Source organism: Melozone crissalis, unplaced genomic scaffold (assembly GCF_028551555.1).
Source record: "Melozone crissalis strain CALT ecotype California unplaced genomic scaffold, PUWL_Pcris_2 ptg000004l_1, whole genome shotgun sequence".
Taxonomy (NCBI): domain Eukaryota; kingdom Metazoa; phylum Chordata; class Aves; order Passeriformes; family Passerellidae; genus Melozone; species Melozone crissalis.
This window is the reverse complement of record NW_026535782.1, coordinates 16,820,942-16,841,118: the sequence shown is the minus strand read 5'-3', so window position 1 is coordinate 16,841,118 and position 20,177 is coordinate 16,820,942. Positions and strand designations below refer to the sequence as shown.

The window sequence follows — 20,177 nt, the reverse complement described above, 5'->3', positions numbered from 1 at the left end:
CTGAGAAGGGGAATGGAGCCTTTGCACTTTCAGAAGATTTCTGCAGGCCTTTACCTGGCCCTTTCCCATTGAGCTATTACTCTTCCTTTGAGTGTAACAGGAGATCCTTGCAGAACTCCTGTGTGCATCCATGCCACGGCTGCTGAGTTTGTGTGCATTTCTCATACAGCACTGCTGGAGGCAACAGACCATGGCTCCATCCCTCTCCATCTCTGCAGATGTAACTTGCTCACTCTTGCTGCTTGGTAGTACCCATAGCTTTTTCTGACTAGGCTGTTTTCTTGGTATTCCAGCTCAAGAAAGCACTGCTAATGTTCATTCCGTTTTGCGTGCAGCCTATTCTGGAATTCATCTCATAAAACTTTTAAATTCCACTAGTTTATGATATTATTCTATCTGCAGTAGTGTTGTGTGATTCAGAAATATTTTTTAAAGGAGACTGTGGTTCTGAAAAACTATTCCAGGATCAAGTCAGCATTTCCAATTGACAAGTATCTCTCTTCTTTTTTTTAAGTCATTCTTGAGATACAGAGTCATATTGAATGATGGATCAAAATGTTCTGATTCATGTGGAGGACAGTGACTAATTCAAAAATTTTCCTAGATGTGAATACAAAGAACTGTCTTGCAGATTTTTCAGATGGACAGAAAAATTGCAGAGTCTATGTCCTTCAATACACTCATTTGGCTCCATATTCACACTCAAAAGCTTGGACAGGCAAAAATATTCTAATGATGGCTTAAGTGAATTATTGCATCAATAAAAATGTTACTTTTGAAAATTACAACTAACTTGGAAAGTTGGAAATCTTCCATCCAAGGCATTTGTTCTAAAGTTTACGAGCAGTATAAAGTAAAAAAGTTGACTGCTAACCACTGTATCAGCAACACACGTCCATGTGGACTGCATTTTCAACAGGTGCAGATTTTACATCTGTGGTGCCTACATCCATCTTAGCCAGGGGCTTCTTTGAGGTCATTTCTCTGCTGAAGTGCCAAAGCCAAACAGACTGTAGTTGGGAATTTTCTACTTCTGTTGCTGCAATTCTGTGCTAAAAGGCATAACACTAAGGTCACAATTTTTCTGTTAACATTATAAATCTTTCACCATAGTCCGATTTCCTAACACAAAACTAGTGGCTGCAAACACATGTGCACAAAAAAATGAAATATACATTTTTTAAATGTATAGTGATGCTGCAACCCTAACCTGAGCCATCTTGAATACAGTGATGAATTTTTATACGTATACTGTTTACTCCTACATATGTCCCTGAGCTTACAAAAAAACCTTGAGAACAGAGCATGGCAAGATGGTGTCGCACCATTCCCCTTTAAAAGTTAATCCCAGTGGTTAATATGCATGGCAGACATGCATGGATCAATCTCCTCTCAGGAAAAATAGAGCAGTGTTAAAGTGCAGAACTGTTAAATATTTGCATAGTTTTGAGATGAACCAGTTCAGAAAAATCTCTTTTTCTTCATCCTAAGAATATCCAAGTTTCCACAATTGTTCCTGGAGCAGCGATGCTTCTGTGTAAACTATTGTCAATGCCGGGAGGGGGGAGCCCGGCAAACGCCTCGCTCGCTCTGCAGGCTGAACACAACTAAAGTTTTCCATCTCCTCACTGCTTCCTTCCCCCTCCCATCTTGCCCAGGTGGCTCTGCCGCACGCAGCCACTGTCACCCCGGCACTGGCACGCAGCGGCGGGGACCCCCTGACCCGGGGGTCGTGGGCAGCCGGGACGGGGCGGATGACGCGGACGGGACCCTGTCCCTCTCCCTGTCGAGCCCCTGTCCCCGCCCGGCGTGGCACAAGCATCCGGGACCGGGCCCGCCAGCTCCCAGGTTGCCGGGGCAGGGCTCTTTTCCCCTCCCACCCCCGGCCGCCCTGCCGTGTGCGGGGCCGTCCCGCCGCTGTCATCCACCCCAGCCGGAGGCAGGCAGCCGCCCTGGCCGGCGGCCAGCCCTCTCCTCGCAGCTACCTCCCCCGGCCGGCCGCTCCGCAGAGCGGAATCTTCCTGCCTCCGCTCCTGCAAGTCACAGGGCAAAGTAACTCGCGGCAGAGCCGTCAGCAGCCCGCGGCAGCATGTCCGGCACCAAATACGTAGACTCGGAGGTAGGACCACCGGGGCATGGGGCCGGGATGCTGCCCCGCCGCCAGCTCCCTGCAGCGGCTACCTGCAAGCCCCCTGAGCCGTCGGAGGAGCGGGGCGAGGGGCGGCTCGGCGGCAGGAGGGCGGACGGCCGGGCACCTGCGGGCAGGGACAGCGGGCAGGGCGAGCCGGGGCGCTCGTCCCCGGCGGGGCACGGGGAGGGGGGCTGCTGGCTGCCGTGCGGGGAGAGCGGTGTATGGAGAGCTCTACGGCCAGAGCACCGGGATGGAGAGGGTACGGTGATGGTCCTGCACGAAGGGCGGTATAGGGAGGGGGCAGGTACAGCGAGGACAGGGCGGTGCGGGCTCCGCGCTCAGGTCCGCGCAGCGGGGCGGTCGGGCGCGGGCAGCGCGGCGAGGGCGGTGTGGGGAGGGCGCTGCGCGGGGAGCCCCGGGCGCTCCGTGCCCTGCCCGCGGGGCCACACCCGCGAGTGGGGCCGCTCGCTCCGCCCTGGGGCAACGCCGCGGGGCCGGGGCCGCCTGGCGGCGGGAGCGGGAGCCGGCGCCTGGCACGGCGGGGGTGTGGTGTGGTGTGGTGCGCGCCCCGCGGCCGCGGTTAAATAGCCGGGCGAGGCCGGCCCGCAGCCTGCATCCCGCTGCCCGCGGGACCGGGGCCGCCTCCCCAGCCCCAGCCCGCCCTCCTGCGCGGACCGGCCCGGCCCGGCCCGGCCCTGCCCTCCCCGCCTCACTGGGCTCTCCCCGCCCGCCCGCGCTCCCTCTGCTCCCCGCAGGGCTTTCTGTACACGGCGCCCGTCCGGGAGCAGGGCAACATCTACAAGCCCAACAACAAGATGATGGCAGATGAGCTGAGCGAAAAGGCGGTGCACGACGTGCACACCAAAGAGATCGACCTGGTCAACCGAGACCCCAAGCACCTCAACGACGACGTGGTTAAGGTGAGGGGCCGAGGCGGGGCGTCGCGGGGGGCGATACCGAGTCCTGCCGAGGCAGGATACGCGGGCGCTGTCAGGACGGCTGATGCCCGCGAACATCCCTCCACCTGCTGCAGCAGGGAACGGGACGGGGGCTGATCGGGTTTTTGGTGTTTTTTTTAAGAAAAGGCGGAGTGGGCAGGAGAGAGGCGGGCAGCGGCCAGGGCAGTCCTGCGGAGCTCTTGGCTCGGAGCGGGGCTGGCCCCGTGTCGGGCTGTCCGGGGGGCTGGCCCCGTGTCGGGCTGGCTGCGCTGTCCGGGGGAGCTGGCCCCGTGTCGGGCTGGCCCCGTGTCGGGCCGGCCGCGCTGTCCCGGGGCGCTCCGGGCGGGGGTCCCGCCGCGCTGTGTGCCGCTGCCCGCTCTGCAGCCGGGACGGGGCCGGGAGCGGGGGGATGAGTGCGTGACCTTGTGTAACACCGTCGGAAAGATTTTCCTTCCCCGAGGCACGCACAGAGGCAGGGCGGGGAGATGTCACAAACCAAATCGCCCTCCCTAAGCCTGGCGGGTGCAAAATCAGAGATTCTGGTGGCGGCTGGATTTGTGTCCTTGTTCTGTTTTGTTCTCTTTGGTGCTTTTCCTTCCTTCAAAAGATGATAAGCTAAGCAAAATCTAACTGTGCCCTTGCCTAGATTTTTTTGTTTTGATTTATAAATCAGTTTGACTGTTTTGACAGGTCAGGGTCGATGGAGATTTTTGCTTGAAGTCACTTTGGTCAAAAATATCACAGAAATATGTTTTCTTGTAGAAAAAGAATTTATACGGACAAATTTGTACAATCAACATGTGTTACGAACGTGAGTGTTTGAGATCACTTAAAAAGTCATCGGCAAGGGTATGAGCAAAAGTCAGATTTAATATTAAGTGACAAAGCATGACAAGTTTATTGGCAAGATTCACTCTACTACTTACAGGACAGCCAAGGCACAACAAGGGAAAACAAACAACAACAAAACCAAACAAAATTCAGGCAATCAAAACAGAAATGAACTGAGAACTGTCTAGGGGTGTGTGTATGTGCTTAGATATGTGTGTGTGACAAAAGACAGTGCAGGCAAGGATAAAAAGGAGCAGGGCCTGAAAGTTTAACAACACTCCAACTTAACAGTACTTAACTTATACCTTAAACCTAACAATTTAACATAGGAAGAACACTTATACCTAACTTATAGCTTAAATTTAATTTATTACTTAACCTTAGCAGTTTACTGAGAATAACACTGAAGAGCATTTAACCTAATTTATAACTTCGAAGTTAGCAACTCAATAGAACAACACTTAGCAACACTTAGCTTATAACTTATGTTTAACAATTTAGCATTTAAGTAAGTTTATAACTATAACCTAACTTTATTCACTAGCTTAATTTACTTAGACACCCAAGGTACTTAGACGTGTAAGAAAGCAGTATTTCTCTCACATTTACTGCAGCATATGCACAGGGGCACGCACACAGAGAGGAAGAGTCTGTGCAAGCAAGGTGCCTGTGAAGAATTCCCCCCAGAGGTCAATGAAATACTCACTTTGGATGCTTTTGCACTTCCTAATGGGCGAAGGATTGGGCCTTGAGGAGTCTGCATATTGGCCCAGGATACAGCTTGTTTCAGTGATCCTCCGTGCGTGAGGCTCTGAGAGGCATGTTGGTGGTTGTTGGTGGTAGCTTGCTGCAGTCCAGGAGAGCTCAAAGGGCCCTTTTTGGGCTGCTGTCTATAGGCTTGCAAGAGAGCGGGCTTTAGTCATAACAATGTTTCATCTTGGCCGCATTTGGGTCAGCACTTTCTCCGAAGGTGCGAGAGCAGGAATGTTGTGCCATTCAGGCAGGAGGGATATTTTCCAAGGGTGATTATAAGGAAAACAGCAGATTTTTAGTAATTCCTGGGAGCAGACAGTGTTTCTGGTAAGCTTGAAAAGAGCTGAGCTCAGGTGGTGTTTCCAAAGCCAAGGCCCAACAAGCTCTGCAGCCTGGAAAGATGGAGAGGGGAATACACCACTGCAAAGTGAAAATTGAGGGTGCTGTCATCTGGGTTTGTCTGACCCTAGGGAAAATGGGAGCTGCCCAGTCCTAGTAGGTGACTAAGCCACTAAGTGCCTTGCTTAATGGCCAGCAGTGTCAGAGTGTGTGCCATTCACCATGTTTGTTGTAATGAAGACCATTCTTGAAAAAGAAAAATACACGATTGTTTCCAGAGAATCAAGAGGTGAGCTCTGGATCCTGAATGCATATCTATAAAATGATTCATGCTATGTGCAGACAATTTAACAAGGTCTTGATTCAAATTCCAGACTTCAACACAATTTGAAGGTCCTGAATATGACAAGCCATGGTCATATTGCTGGATCGATGCTAAGAATTGTCACAGCAGCCTGTATATTTAAGGAGCCATATGAAAATGAAAAGGCATAAAATTATTATTTGTTTAGAAAAAATAATCTGTGTACCTAATGGTACAAAACTGCCTTTAAAATGGATGATTTTAAAGAGGAGGAGCAGCTGAGTAGACAGGGAATGCCAGAGCTCATGAACAGCCCTGCATCACAGTTCATTGCGTATGTCAACAGGAGAAGTCCCCAAAGCAACCAGACCTTCTGAGGATGAGTCATTGCTCCCAAGCAAGTCAGAATTCTGGTGTCCACAACCTAACCTAATGAAAGAAAGACCCTGATGGGAAAAGAGATCACTGACAGAAAAAAACCATAGTGGGTTTAAAAGAAGCTGAAACCTACAAAGCCTATCCTGCTCTCTCTGCCTCCCACAGAGACAAGGATTAAGGAAGTTTGTTACATTCCGTCTTCTAAAATAAACTTGGGGAATAATAAGTGTAGGAATGGAAAAAACAAGCTTTTCAGTTTGTCCTTTTGAAGTAATCGTGGTTCAACACATGCACCGAAAAACTGCAAACAGCCAGAATACCAGTGCTGCCTCTGTGTCAGCAAGTGAGCTCCTGGTGGTGGAGATAGTCACATCAAGACATAGGAATATACCAAAATGCATTTGATGTTAACCAGACAGGATCCATTTTACATCATAAAAACAGCAATATGTGTACAAAATGGCATTGTAAACCAACATTTTCTGTTTTGTTACAAGGATAAATAAGAATAACTTTTATTTCAAGTATTTCATAGATAGATCAACCTACAGAGTAGAGAGAGGATTTTTGCCACAATTTGCATTTTTTTGGACCACAGGGTCTATTCAGTCTATTAGACATAGCAATAAAATTCACACCCAGTGCCTAGGGGACAAGCTTGGATTGGGGTGAAAATACACAGATTCAGTCCCTGCCTTAGCCATCAGTCTGTAGTCCCCTTCTGGCATGCATCTGCCATTCTTACTTGGGCTGTAAAGCTTCCAGGCAGAATGTTAAACTGACTGACAGAGACCCCAGTCTTAAGTACTGAAAGTCAGAGGAAAAAAAAGTGTAGGAGTCCTGTAATGCCAGAAGTATGGCTTAGGCTGAGCTCAATTTTGTTTAAAGCCGTTGCATTTTTCTAGATTCAAAACTTTCTGCTTTATACCCACTATTTTATGCATTTCTTGCCCCTTGACTATGAGGCACAACAGCATGGAAACTGGGGACTAATCAGTCAGCCATGAAATAGAAATGATTAGACAGAGGATGAGGAATCTGCTCTGTAAGCAGCTCTCTAAAAGGCCTCAGTGTTGTCTGTATTCAAATACTTCCCATAGCACATTTTAAAAATAACCTTCTCTTGTGAGAAGCAGGAGGCACGTTCCCTTGATTTGCAGCAGAGCATCTGCCCAGCTTCCCCTGCAGCAGATGTGTGGTGCAGGCAGCTTTAGGGTTGGGATCCAGGCAAGGGGCAGAAACCCAGTCAAAATCCTTTTATGAAAACTAGATACATGGAGCAGCTTTGCATCAAAGCTGTTGGTGACTTTGCTTATGGTTTGTCTTTGAATTACCTACCAAGTGGGAGCTTAGTGCTGGGAGGTTTCCAGAAAAATGGGGCAAATGACTGGATTTCTGTTCAGAGAGGGATGTGAACAAGGCCTTATGGAACCTGAGGTATGCAGACAGTGGAAGTAACAGCTCTGAACAGGGAGAAGCACAAACTAGTAAAAATCACCAGAACTCCCCCTTTTTCCCCATTTTTTCAGTGGAGACCAGAAAGAAGAGATTTTCTTCCTCATACAACTGTGCTCACACATCACCTAGACAGAGGGAGAATGTGCACCAGTGGTTCCCTTGTTCAGGCACTGGCTTGTGAAGGTGGCTAGTGAGGCAGGGGGCGAGGAAGGAATCTAGGAAGGGAGAAGCAGCCTGTGTGCCTGTGGGAGCTCTCCAGGAGTCATGCTGGTGATCATACAGGTGGTTTGCCATAGTTTTATCTGTTTCATGTGTCCTTCACCAGACAGTTCTGCTCTTGGACTTGTGTCCCACAGGTTTTCTTTGTGATGAGACACAACAAACAGGGTGGAAAGCTTATTGATTTTTTCTCTCATTCATTCCCCAGTTATCCAGGACTCACATGAAGGTGCCTGAAGTTCAGGCTTTGCTCTTCTTGTTTCCCAACACATTATTTGTGTTTTTCGAGTATGGCTAAATTGCAGCCTTCGAGTTTTAGAGTTCAAACTTTCTCAACATATCTGTGGTCAAGTCTGCACAGAGTTTACTGACTTTGGAAAATGCAGAGGAGGGAGCCAGCTCTCCTACAGATTACTCTTCTCGCTAACTTCCTTGCTCCTTGCTGAGAATAAGCACAGACCTTGCAGCCAACTCTACAAAGTCTAATCCTCCCTTTACTAGTGAGGACCAACTGTGCAGTCACATCTGCAGCCAGATTACCATTTTTTCCTACAGTGATGTGCCAGGAAGAAAGAACTGTGGCTGGTCTACCATCTAGAACATAATTTTTTGTAGTAAACAAGTGGTGTCTATCTGCTGTTGGTTGTATAGGAGTCCTTTTTGCTCTGGAAAAAAAAAAAATTTAGTACTTGCCTAGAGATGTGAGGATGCAGAGCTTTTGTACCAAGTCTCAAAAGATTACGTATCCTGCCTTCCACTTTAATGCAGTTGAGAGCAATTCAACTTACTGCAAGGAAAAGTCTGGAATTTTTAGTCAAACGTTGACAAATACTGTAATACCCTTATGTACTCATTAGGGAGGAAAGTATTACTCAGGCACACTTTGAAAGCTATTTACAATTTCTGCCTCATAATAAAAAGAGAGGTTTTTCAAAAGCAGTTTACATTTTATGTAATTTTTCATGATTAAGGCCCCTCCCTGTTGTACTGAGCACAGTGTAAGATGCACAGAGAGATGCCTGGTCAGAGCACTTCCCATTCCCACACCTGAGAACCTCCTGGAAGGAAAGCAGGTGTCACCCCATGCTCTGTTTGAGTGGGAGACCTAAGGTGGGCTGTCACTCAGATGTGACAATGAATGTCAACCTGAGAGGAACCCAGTTCTGCTCTTTAACATAGTAAAATGAGAGAAAAACAGAGCTCAATCAGGTGCTATTTCTGAAATAAGTAATTAAGTGAAATATAATGCAGACCCTTTTTCTTTGTTTTTAGACATTGTTAAAAGTCATGAGATCATAGATCAATGTTTAAAAACATCCATATAAATACATGGATCACAAATCTATGTGTATGTGTTCCAACCCAAGCTTGTCACCTGGGCTCTTGCTGTTGGCAGTGACCAAAGTGTGATGCCTCTGGAGGCAGATTCACAGTGTTTAACCACAGGACAGGAGAAGCAGTGCTCTCAGAGGGCATGCTTGTCTCAACTGCTGATACTTGTGGTTTAGACATGGCACCTTACTTGTGCAAAACAATTAATTAAATGAAATGGTTCTGTGATGCTGTGTCGTATTAACACGCTATGGGGTTTAGATTTAAAATGCAAGCAAAGTCAAATGTTTGACTTTGGCTGACCACGTGATTCAGTTCTGTTTCAAACATTTCTTCCAAGGCTAGTCTAGGAGTATGAGATTAAAGCCTTGAGTCATTATGAATGCCAGTTTATACAAGGTCTGAGCGAGGTTTTAAGAGTTCTGAAAAATAGTTTTCTTGCACGTTAATTAGGAGTTCTCAGGCATGGAATTTCTGAATGTCCATAAGAGAACAGCTAATAATGGCATCTGTTCTAATGAAAGCTTCTTTCTCTAAAAACTGTGTTCGCATTTAAACTCATGGTATTATTAAAGCCTTATGCACAGCCTTCTTGCTGGCATGATGAACATGACTCATAACTCCACAGAAAAATTTGATGGCCATGGGGACAGAGCAAATGATTCAGCGTGGCTGTTTCTTTTGTTAGAATTTATTGGACACTATCTCAGATTCAAAAGAGGCAAATACTTTTCAATTCTGATAACTTCAACAATCATATGTTAAAAAATATTAAGAACAATTTGAATAGATTGTAGAATTTTTAGCCCACTGTGTGGATTGAAACACTGTCTTCTTGCATGGATATCTAAAACAAACAAAGAATATTGAAATGCAAAACTCTCCAGGGGAAAAAGGGATAATTGTGTACAATAGAATCATTTACCAATGAGGTCCCCAGTGAGGAAATTTTATCTTGGTTGTGTTTTAGGCAACAGAAAGAAGAAAATACAAATGAACTTGGGGGATTCTGAAACACTTGTGATCTCTGGAAAACTGAAGACAGATATAGTTCTAATTTAAGATAAGTTAGTATTTCCCACAGCTCTCAAATACCCTTCTCATAGATACCAGGATGAAGTCTATATCAGTAACTGATTTTTTGAGGTGTTTGATCCAGAACTACCATAATTATTTTCTAGACAAATGACAGCTATAAAACTCATCTTGGACTCTAAAAGGGTTGCTTATTTTAAATGGGAAAGAGAAATTATGCCATTTAATTTAATTTGATTTATTGTGGAGGCAGGTTTTGCACCATTAGTCTCTTTATATTTTCATGACAGACTTCTTAAGAAAATATTTTTGATTTGAAAAACAATTAAAAATATTTAAAAAATTCAAAACAATTGAAAAAGTTTCAAAAAAAATTGAACTCTATGGAATATCATTCTTGTCAGAAATTGTTACCAGATTAGCAATCAAAAGAAAAATAATTTCCGTGCCACTGTCCCATTTTAATGAGCTCATGCATTGATAAAATATGATTATATTCAAGATGTAGGAGCTGTGCTCTAGATGTTAGTGGGGCTGTACAAGGGTGGAGTTTGTTTGTAGTTAAAAAAATAGGAACTGATAAATTCAACTTCGTAGATAAGAAGTGAGAAGACATTCTCACAGCTGAAGGTGAAGGCATCACATTCTCTGTCTGCACTCCTGCTGTGCTGAATTTATATTCTGAGTTCCAAAAAAGCCTAAGGGAGTCTCGTAGATGGATTGCAACATTTCCTCTTTCAACTTTGAAATCCCTTATTGGAATTCAAACAGACGCTACAAAAAATAATCAGTTTTCCTCAAGATCAGGGATCTATCTCCTGTAGAGCTCAGCTATAAAATCATCAACTGTTTTACAAAGTCCAAGTTCATGTATCATAGAAAGGTTTGGAAGGGACCTTAAAGATCATCCAGCTCCAGCCCCTGTCATGGGCTGGGATGCCACTCACGAGGTCAGGTTGCTCAAAGCCCCCTCATCCTGGCCTTGAATGGGGCCAGGGATGGGGCATCCACAGCTTCTCTGGGAAACTCATTCCAGTGCCTCTCCTAGGAATTTCTTCCTAATATCTAATCTAAACCTACTCTGTTTCAGTTTAAAGCCATTCCCCCTGTCCTGTCACTACATGCCCTTGTAAAAAGTCCCTCTGTAGCCCACTTTATTTACTTCTGCAAGAGTTCATCTTCTTCTCCAGATGAACAACCACAAGTCCCTCAGCCTGTCTTCACAGAGGGTGTGCTCCAGCCCTCTGATCATCTTTTAGCCTCTCCTCTGGACTTGCTCCAACAGGCCCATGTTCCCATCTTGGAGGCCCCAGAGCTGGACACTACTCCAGATGGGGTCTCATAAGAGCAGAGTGGGAGAATCACCTTCCTCAACCTGTTCCTTTTGGTGCAGCCCAGGGTGCTGTCAGCTCTCTGGGCTGCAGGCCAGATCATATTGAGCTGCTCATCAGCCAGCATCTCCAAGTCCTTCTCTGCAGGCTGCTCTCAATCTAGGCACCACCCAGCCTGTATTTGTGCTTGGGACTGCCCTGATGCAGGTGAAGGACCTTTCACTTGGCCTTGTTGAACTTCATGAGGCTCACAGGTGCCTAGCTCTCAGGCCTGTCAAGGCATCCCTTTCCTCCAGTGTGTCAGCCTCACCACACAGCTTGCACTCGTTCCCATTGCTATTCTCATGCAGTTTATGACAGGAGCAGAACTATAAAATATCTTGATTTTTATGAAATACTAAAGAAATACCTTATATTTAAGGATCAGTAACTTAAGCTCTTCCCTAAGAAAGACAACATTCTAACAGTACAAATGCAGGGTCAAGTTTATTTTCAAAGGAAAAGAGAGGCAGCTGGGCATCACTGCACACTCACTGTCAGCAATAAGCATAGTTCAGGTAGAAATGAGGGGAAAAGGTGAAAACAAGTTATACAGATTTGCAAAAAAGAATGGCAGCAGCTAACAGGAGTGTGTTTATTGATATTATATGTAATCAAGAGTCTCCTCTCCTTAGACTCCCTTTATAAACTATAAAGAGAAAAAAAAATGTTTTCCAGGTCTAAAACAACCTCCAAGGGTCACTGTCTCTCCGTACACTACTGAAGAGTCTGAGGTCACTGCATTTCTACTTCATATTAGTGCCTAAATTTAGGAATGATAAAGTTAGACCAAGTTCTAAAAACTTACGCTTAATAGTAGTTTATTACCTTAATAGTATAGAAGCATAATAAAATAGAAATCTGTCATATTTATTAAATAAAATTTAAAATATAAAATCAGTTTAGACAATGTCTTTTATTAAGGCTTTTGGATTCAGTTTAACTCCAGGCACCAGTGAAATAAAAGAAAAAATGTCTTGTATGTTTAGTGTAGTCAAAACTTCACACTGGTGTTCATAAATATATCTCTTTAAACATACAGATGGACAGACATACATGGATATGCATAAATGTATTAGGGTTCTTTGCTAAAATAGCTGTATCAAACAAGGAACTGTGGAACATGAACCAAGTAATAAAAACAAAGAAAGCTTCTTAAGGATTTCTCTTTGGGAAGGTTGTAATAACCTCCCAGCAGCCCAGTTTCCAGGGAGGAAAACAGTCATTTTATTTTCTGACTGCTTACTCCAACAACATCAAGACATTTGTCAAGGAACTAGCTGACATGGTATCCCCACCTGCACAGGAAGTTTTGCTGTGTTAGAGTGCAGCTCTTTCTTTGAAACTGCTTGTCTTTCCTTCTGCCAGCCTGTGTTGGAATGGGACAGGCAAGTGTTTCAGGAGATCTCTGGGGAGCAGCTGGTTGCTGCAGTGCTCACCCATTGGCATAATTTGTGTTTTCCTTATGAGTACTTCCACAGGTTTTGGTGAGCCTGCCCATCTGATGGAACAAAGACCATCAGCAGAGCTTTTGTGGTATGTAATCAGCACAGGGAGGGAGCAGGACATTGTTCTCTCAGTAAATAGAAGCAGAAAAATATTTTTTTTCTTTTTTCTATGATTTTCAGTTTGTGAAATGGTGATCTGCAGTCACCCCCTTTTCTAAGTCATGGCATCCTTTACACATTTTCAGAATGCATTTGAGTATTTGTTATGCATGCAGTAGGAATCACTCCTGACCAGGCTGGTTTTCTTCTCTGGCTAGAAGCGTGCAGTCCTTCAATTCTACTTTCCAACATGGATATCCTTGTTTGTTAAAGCATTGTTTGCTTTTCTGGCATACTCTGTAGCACTCAGGAAAGATTCACTGTTTCCATTAAGAGATCTGCCAGCAGAACACTTTTCTTGCCATACTGTGGGAAGCAGGCACAGGGAGACAGGAAAGGTAGAACAAATTCTTTGGTCAGTTTGTGCAAGTAACTGGGGTACAACAGTTCTGTTTGCTTGTTTAGGCTCTCATTCACTTTGGAAATACTTGTTTGTAAGTTTTCTGCACTCAACAAGCCTTACACAACAGCTCTGATCCTAGCCATCTGCAGTCATGGCATCTTTTTTTTTATTTTTTTTGCAAAGAAGCAACTGTTGTGCCTTGTGATCTGGCCAGTCCCCAGAAGAACAGTGTGCTCTGAAGACGGACTTTGAGGTTGACAGGCAAAGCCTAATCATGCTGCAGCCCAGCCTGGAGGGACTCCTGGGGTTCCCTTGTTATACGCTTGCCACCAATACCAAGATTCAAGGTGATTTCTAGTCTTGTGAGGGAACAGAACAGTGCTAGATGTGCACATTTGGTAATCACCCTTTTGCTTGAGGTTTGTATGAATAGTGTGGAAGAGAATGAGTTTTTGCTTTAGTGAACACCTGAGATCACCTAATGTTGGCTGTTGAGACCTGATTAGTGAGGAAGTAGAGCCTCTAGGAATCATGGAGCTCTGTGTGTTCAGGAACAAAGTGCCAGCTTTCCTACATAACTACAGGTTTGCCAGATGGAGATAACACAGTGCTCTTAAAAGGGTGAATGAGTCTTTGGCTGTCTGGGAGGGAAGGGAGAGGATCAACTTTCTCCTGTAAGCCCCAACAACTCCCTGTCCTCTTTCCTGTAGATTCAGTAGAGAGAGTATATACTTCTTCATCCTTTTCTCTTAAAGTGTGGCAGCAGTCAGGACAAGCAGTAAGAACAAGCATCATATGTGGTAATGTGGTATTCAAAAGGATCAAGGAAATACATAAATGCTTAACTGGCATCAGTGATTTAACAGAAAACTTGTGAGTTTATTGTTTAAGTTTTTTTTCAGCTTCTGTGAAAAACAAGTTCTTCTCTAGGCACTGTAACTGGGAATTTAAAGTTCCAAATAGCATGTGGAAGTGCTAAGGGAATAATAATCTCATATGCTCACACATTTTCTTATTTTTAATAATACACATCAGCCTTCTCCAACATAAGAACAGTGTTGCATCTGTCCTTAACATCACCTCCCAAATGTGACCCATGCCATAGAAAGGGTTGTTATTTTGTGATATTTTCTACATTTTTGTATGTTAAATGTTTCTTTAAAGAACATTGAATAAATATATTTGGGAATTTTACAAATTGCATTTATTACAACAGAAAAGAAAAAGACATTTCTGCCTCATGCCTTGCAAGGACATCTTTTAATACAGTGAAACATTATTATACCTAGGGTCTTGGAATCAGAGAAAACCTGTTTAAAATCAACCCAGGGTAAGCAGTAAGGACAGTTTCCACACCCTGGGCATAAAAATGTAAAGAATAGTAGTTTATGACTCTGTCCTGTGTACGTTCAGCCTAGACTTTAACCCTTTAGGCAGAGTGTGTAAGCATATTGACATCAGTGGGACAGTTCACATTTTCATGTTGTGTGCATATTTAAGTGTTCTGCCTGCCTGGACATAATAGTGATCAATCAATAGAGATGCAATAAGGATCTGAGCCTCCTTTTACTGACTCTGAGAGATAGTGAAAGCACACCAAAATTTAGGCATTCTCAGCACTTGTTTGGGTTCCTCTGGAGTGGAATAGGGGTGGTGCCTGGCTATGTGAACTGTGTGCTGTGAGCACAGTGGCAGCATGCAGCTACCACACACAAAGATATGAATTTTGATAGTTACAGTCACAGAAATGTAGGTCAAAGCCTAATGCTGGTGGTCTTAATAATTTATTTTTTTTTCTGACCAACCAAGCACAGTAATTTTTTCTATGTGATGAATATTACAAACCTCAAAGAACAAATTTTAGAGAAGCATAGCTGGTAAGTAGGTGATTTGAGCCTGGCATTTAATATACCTTTCCAGCTGGCCAGCTTCTGATACATGGGGACTTGAAGTGACAAGGTCAGCAGGTCAAGTGATTTCATACATGTAGCATATGTTATTGAGTCAGATGATAACTTTACACTGTTAAGCTTTTTTGATTAATAGTTCTGATCTTTAAATAGACATTTTCCCTGTCTTGTAAATAAATCTTGTAAATAAATCCCATACCATTTCCCTTTCTTGTAAATAAATCTATTTTAGAATCAAAGCAGGTTCCTCAGTTTCCTGATAGGGGTTTAATAAACAAGTGCAGAGCAAAAGAAGCTGCATTAATTCTCATAGCAGAATCAGACAAAAGCTTCAAGCAATGTAAAAACTGGCTTCACCAAACTGAATAGTAGGAAACAAAGAATAGCTGAAGTCAGGAAGTGCATTGTAGGCATGGAGCAGGAGTTGATAGTGTTTAATAGTTTAATCTGAAACAGAAGGCTAGAGCAAGTTATTAGCATCCTTTAGAGGGTCAAACCAAATTTCCTGTACTTCTCTCCTCTCACAAGTGAACGTGCATGTATTTTCACTAGCTTGGCAACTGCCTCTTTGATTTCACAGCAAATCCTGACAGCTCTGGAGGAACAAACTACACAAGGAATATGCAATCTACTAAAAAAGACCTGTGCACAACCTAAGAAAACCTTTATGCAGATAAAATGAGAGTTCACAGATCTACATGCACATGATGCTTTGAGAAAAGTGACCTTGAGAACAATGCCCTAAACATGTTGTCTTATACTTGCAAGACAGTTAGATTCATTGCCAGAAATGACAGCGTCTTTCTTCTGTAGGATCATATTTCTGGGCACTTCTCTTTCTCCTGTCAGTCCTATTTTTACTTTACTTACTTCAGTTGGACACTTTTTATCATCTGATGACACTCACCCTCAGTGAGTGCTATTGAACTATAATCCAGAGGAGAGTAGTAGGAGGGACTGAGTAATCTGAGTGATGTAAGTATAATCTATAGCAAGGCAAAATGCATCCAGTCACCTGTTCCTCCTGCAGCCTGCAGAGAACAAGTTAAAATCAGGCTCCATCATAGGAGTGGTTTAGTGCAGGAAGAAGCTGAGTGATATCTCAGTTCCTGCAGCATAAGGACTTATCTGTACTGCTTGAAGAGTGAAATAAATAGTGTTTCCCAGGCAGTGTTCTGTTAGCACATGAGTAGAATAGCCCAGATTACCTCAACTCCTTGCCTCTCATTATTTAGACATTGCTGCAGGTAAGTCTGTTTTTGGACAGCACCGCAGAGGTTCATGTGCCAGGCGTACTTCATTTATGTATGAAACATAATGTTCTTATGTTTCATAATGTTCTTACAGCTTTTGGGAAGATAACAGCTTCATTTTAACACTGTATTCAGCTAAGAGTTTAAGTTGTCAGGCCATTTTTCTTTTCACTCACAAGTTCCCTTATTCGAATTGGAGTAATGTGAAATGGAATTTGAGGAATAATGAAATGGGCAGACATGGTAGTGTGACATCAGCTACCATTCCTACAGGGCCGTCTCTTCTACTTCTCTGCATTGTTAGAAGAATTCTGAGAGCTGTTGAAATTGCTCCAAGCGAACCTCTTGGTAATTAAGGTGTCGTGAATACATCACTGTTATCTCACAGACAGATTCATTCCTGAGTGTTTTAGGACAACAGTGTATGACTTGAGCTGGGAATCCTGACCAAAGATATATCATAAATGTTCTAATATTAGCATCATCTCCTGGAAGGAGTACAGGGCTGTCCATCTGGAAATGTTATATGCCATGATTCTTCTGTCAGCTCCCCAGCTCTCCACGGACATTTTGTTGAACACAACAGGCTAAAAATATTAGTTACTGAGAATCACAATTACAGAAAGTTTACTATTTGATTTGAAAACCAGTGAGTTTATTGGCTTCCATTTTCCATTTCATTACAAGGAATTACTTTGAAAGTAATCAAATTATGGGCTAATTTTACTATATATTTTTTAAAATCTATAAATTTCACATTCAACTATGGCTTCATTTTGCTTGCCAAAAAAATTGCATTTCTGATAAAAATAGGTCTCACTTGGCTAAAATAAAGATGCAACCATGAAAAGGCTCATGGAGCTCAATGCAAACTTTTTTTCCTTATGAGATCTAATATTTCCCGTATCAGCACTTTGAGATTGGACCTTACTAAAAATGCACTGGTTAATAAGGGTAGAGGGTATTGGAGAAAAATGATAAATATTGTATACGTAACTCCGAGTATAAAGATAGGTGGCCGCCCCAGGGGCTCTCAGAGTGTGCCCATGGCTGACTGCTGAGCAGAACTCTGTCAGGCCCAGAGAAAATCTTTTAGATAAACATTTAATAAACACCGAGACCGAGAAAAGATCTGAAGTCCCTTCTCATCCTTTGGAGCGCGGGCTGCCCATGGCCATCTCGGGCCTTCCTGGACCATCTAAACAGCCGAAAATCCGACATCAGCCAGTTGAAATAATACAACATGGTATTTCCACTACAACTGAAATTAATGAAAAGACTTTAGATATGACATTGACTAGCCCTCAATGCTTTGAACATTATGATGGCTGTAATCCTTTACCAAGGGTTACAGCAACAGCTGATGGGAAGCATGCAATAAATTGACTAAAGTTTTAGAATAAGAGGGCTATACTGAAGCGTGTAGTCCTTATGTAGTAATATTTTTTGAGAAGCAGCTTTTTTTTACTATTGTCATTCTGGGTTTTGCCATCATATGGATATTTTTATTATCTGATTTCAAGGAAAGTTTTGATAAAAAGCCAAGAACATCCATTCACTTTGAAAGCGAGCTAACATGAGATGTGGCTACAATGAAAAGTTTGCTTTTGAATAGCTGCAGAAGCAGATTGTGTGTCTGCTTGCTTATGTATGCTAAAAAGGAAATCCACTCTGCCAATGCAGAGTCCGACACAGGTTTCTGTGGAGATCTAGTTTCAACTCAAATACTATCTTTAGGTGTGATGGTGATGATGATAATGAATGTCCATCCCAAAGAATGACTTTCAGATCACTAGAACATAGTTCAGAGTAGCAGAAAAAGAGGAGGTTTGTAATTTGAATGACAGGATGTCTAGAGAGGAGCACTGGCAGAGAGAGTAATGTGAATATGTTCAATTAAGCCAGCCTGGTGTTAGGCATTCAAGGTGTTGGATATCACAGAAAATTCAGAAATTTCCTCTCAAGGACTTACCAGCCATTCACATAGAGTGCACCTAGATTGTACACTTCTGCTTGTAATTATCTTTTTTCTCTAAGAAGCTGGAAAGTCCAGTGGTATTATAATATTTGTCCCTTTGCTAGTAACTTATGTCTGGGGGTGATAAAAGTTTCAGCAGGAGAGAACAACTGCTTTTCAATTGTTATGTATATTTTAGACTAAAAGAAGTGATTGTGAGCCTTTTCTTATAGTGTAAGCAGTATTTACACAGAGTATATGTATAGTCACCTTCTTCCAGCATGCTAAGGTACAATTGCCTGAGTTTCTGAGGCTGCTGGCCCCTGTCATACTTACCTTGCTCCTGTAAATCTTCACTTTTGGCAGCATTATAATCTCACTTCGGGATCCAGTCCCAGGAATGCAAATTTTTTTTCTTTCATCTGACTTAAACAGCCATTTATTTCCTTGCAGAGGAATAGTGTTGTGATGTTCTCTTTCCTGTTGTTAGCAGTGCCTATACAATTGGTTGTGCTGACCAAATTAAATATCCTGTATTGTGGGTTATATCAAACATGTCTGTGTGACATGGAGCTGAACCATCATTTCAATTCTGTTAATATTCTTATAGAAATGTTATGACAATTAAGCTTCCTGAACAACTCAGTATTTCAACAGAGAGTGCTAAAATATGCATGTTGGAATGCACTGCTTCCTTATGTGACTTTTTGAGTGACTTATGAATAGTCAAAACAATGAAATATGATTTTATTCACCTGTTTTGTACCTTAAGTAGACCAGAAGGGCACTGCATACCTCAGGGCTGTAGGAGGTGAGGAAGATATATTCTGTTTTGTTGAAAACTCCATCTAGAAGTTAGATGTCTAATTTTGAGCTAATCATTGAGGCTCCCTGGTAGTCACTGGGTAAAGGTTACCCATGAAGATAATCATGGGTTATAATGGATTGAATCATGTGAGGGTGGAGGAAGTACGTGCTTTGTGTTTTCTTGCAGCTCTCCAGGAAAGGTGTTTCTGGAACACACCCTTGATGTGAATGTCTGACTGACCTGACTTTGTGTTCTTTGCTGCAGATCGATTTTGAAGATGTGATTGCTGAGCCAGAGGGAACACACAGCTTTGATGGGATTTGGAAGGCCAGTTTTACCACCTTCACTGTAACGAAATACTGGTTTTACCGTTTACTGTCAGCAATCTTTGGTATTCCTATGGCTCTCATCTGGGGCATCTACTTTGCCATTTTGTCCTTCCTGCACATCTGGGCGGTGGTGCCGTGCATAAGGAGCTACCTGATTGAGATCCAGTGCATTAGCCGTGTCTATTCCATCTGCATCCACACGTTCTGCGACCCGCTCTTTGAGGCCATAGGCAGAGTGTTCAGCAGCATTCGAGCCACAGTACGGAAAGAGATCTGAGGGACAATTCAAGGAGAGCCATCAGCCTAGGAAGGGGGTGAAGGTTTTGTGTTTTTTGGAGTGTTTTGGTGCCAGTTTTGTGTTTCCCAAAGCAACATACAGCAACTGGTGGTGGACTGGCCCAAAACAAAGAATCACTTGCTCAGCTTCTTTTTCTACTGTTCATCTGTTCATTCTTACTGGATTACTTGCCCTTTTTTTTTTTTCCCCCCTTTCTTTTGCCTCCCCCCCCTTTGGTCTGCATTTTAAACTAACCTTAAAGGGCTATTCTTCCATGCCAGCTGCATATTATTTTGCTGGCTGTTCAATTCAGAGATTGAAGTGTTGTTGGATGCCTTTTTATCTTACCCTTCATTCCTTGTGAGATAAATCCACAGTGATACTGAAGAATGACAAAAATGCTTTCCAACGCTATAAAGCCATTCATTTTATTGTGGCTAAAGAGCGCAGAGCTATCACAGCAGAATGAACGTGACCAGCTGGCAGGTTTTAGCAGAATGTTCTTTTTCAATTGGATTGTCAGTTGACTGCAGCTATTTACAGTCGTGGTCAGATATTGTGCAGTATGATAAATTAGTTAAGTAAACATATTACTGAACTAGCAT

General features: G+C 43.3%; 1 protein-coding gene across 1 annotated transcript; it reads left to right on the top strand.

Moving 5' to 3' along the window:
• Window positions 1-2,035: 2,035 nt before the first annotated feature.
• Window positions 2,036-19,759, top strand: CAV1 (caveolin 1). The gene is made up of 3 exons (XM_054277791.1): window positions 2,036-2,119; window positions 2,887-3,051; window positions 19,231-19,759. The coding sequence occupies exons 1-3, from the start codon at window positions 2,090-2,092 to the stop codon at window positions 19,570-19,572; spliced, it is 537 nt and encodes a 178-aa protein (XP_054133766.1). The 5' UTR covers window positions 2,036-2,089; the 3' UTR covers window positions 19,573-19,759.
• The last annotated feature ends 418 nt before the right edge of the window (window positions 19,760-20,177 follow it).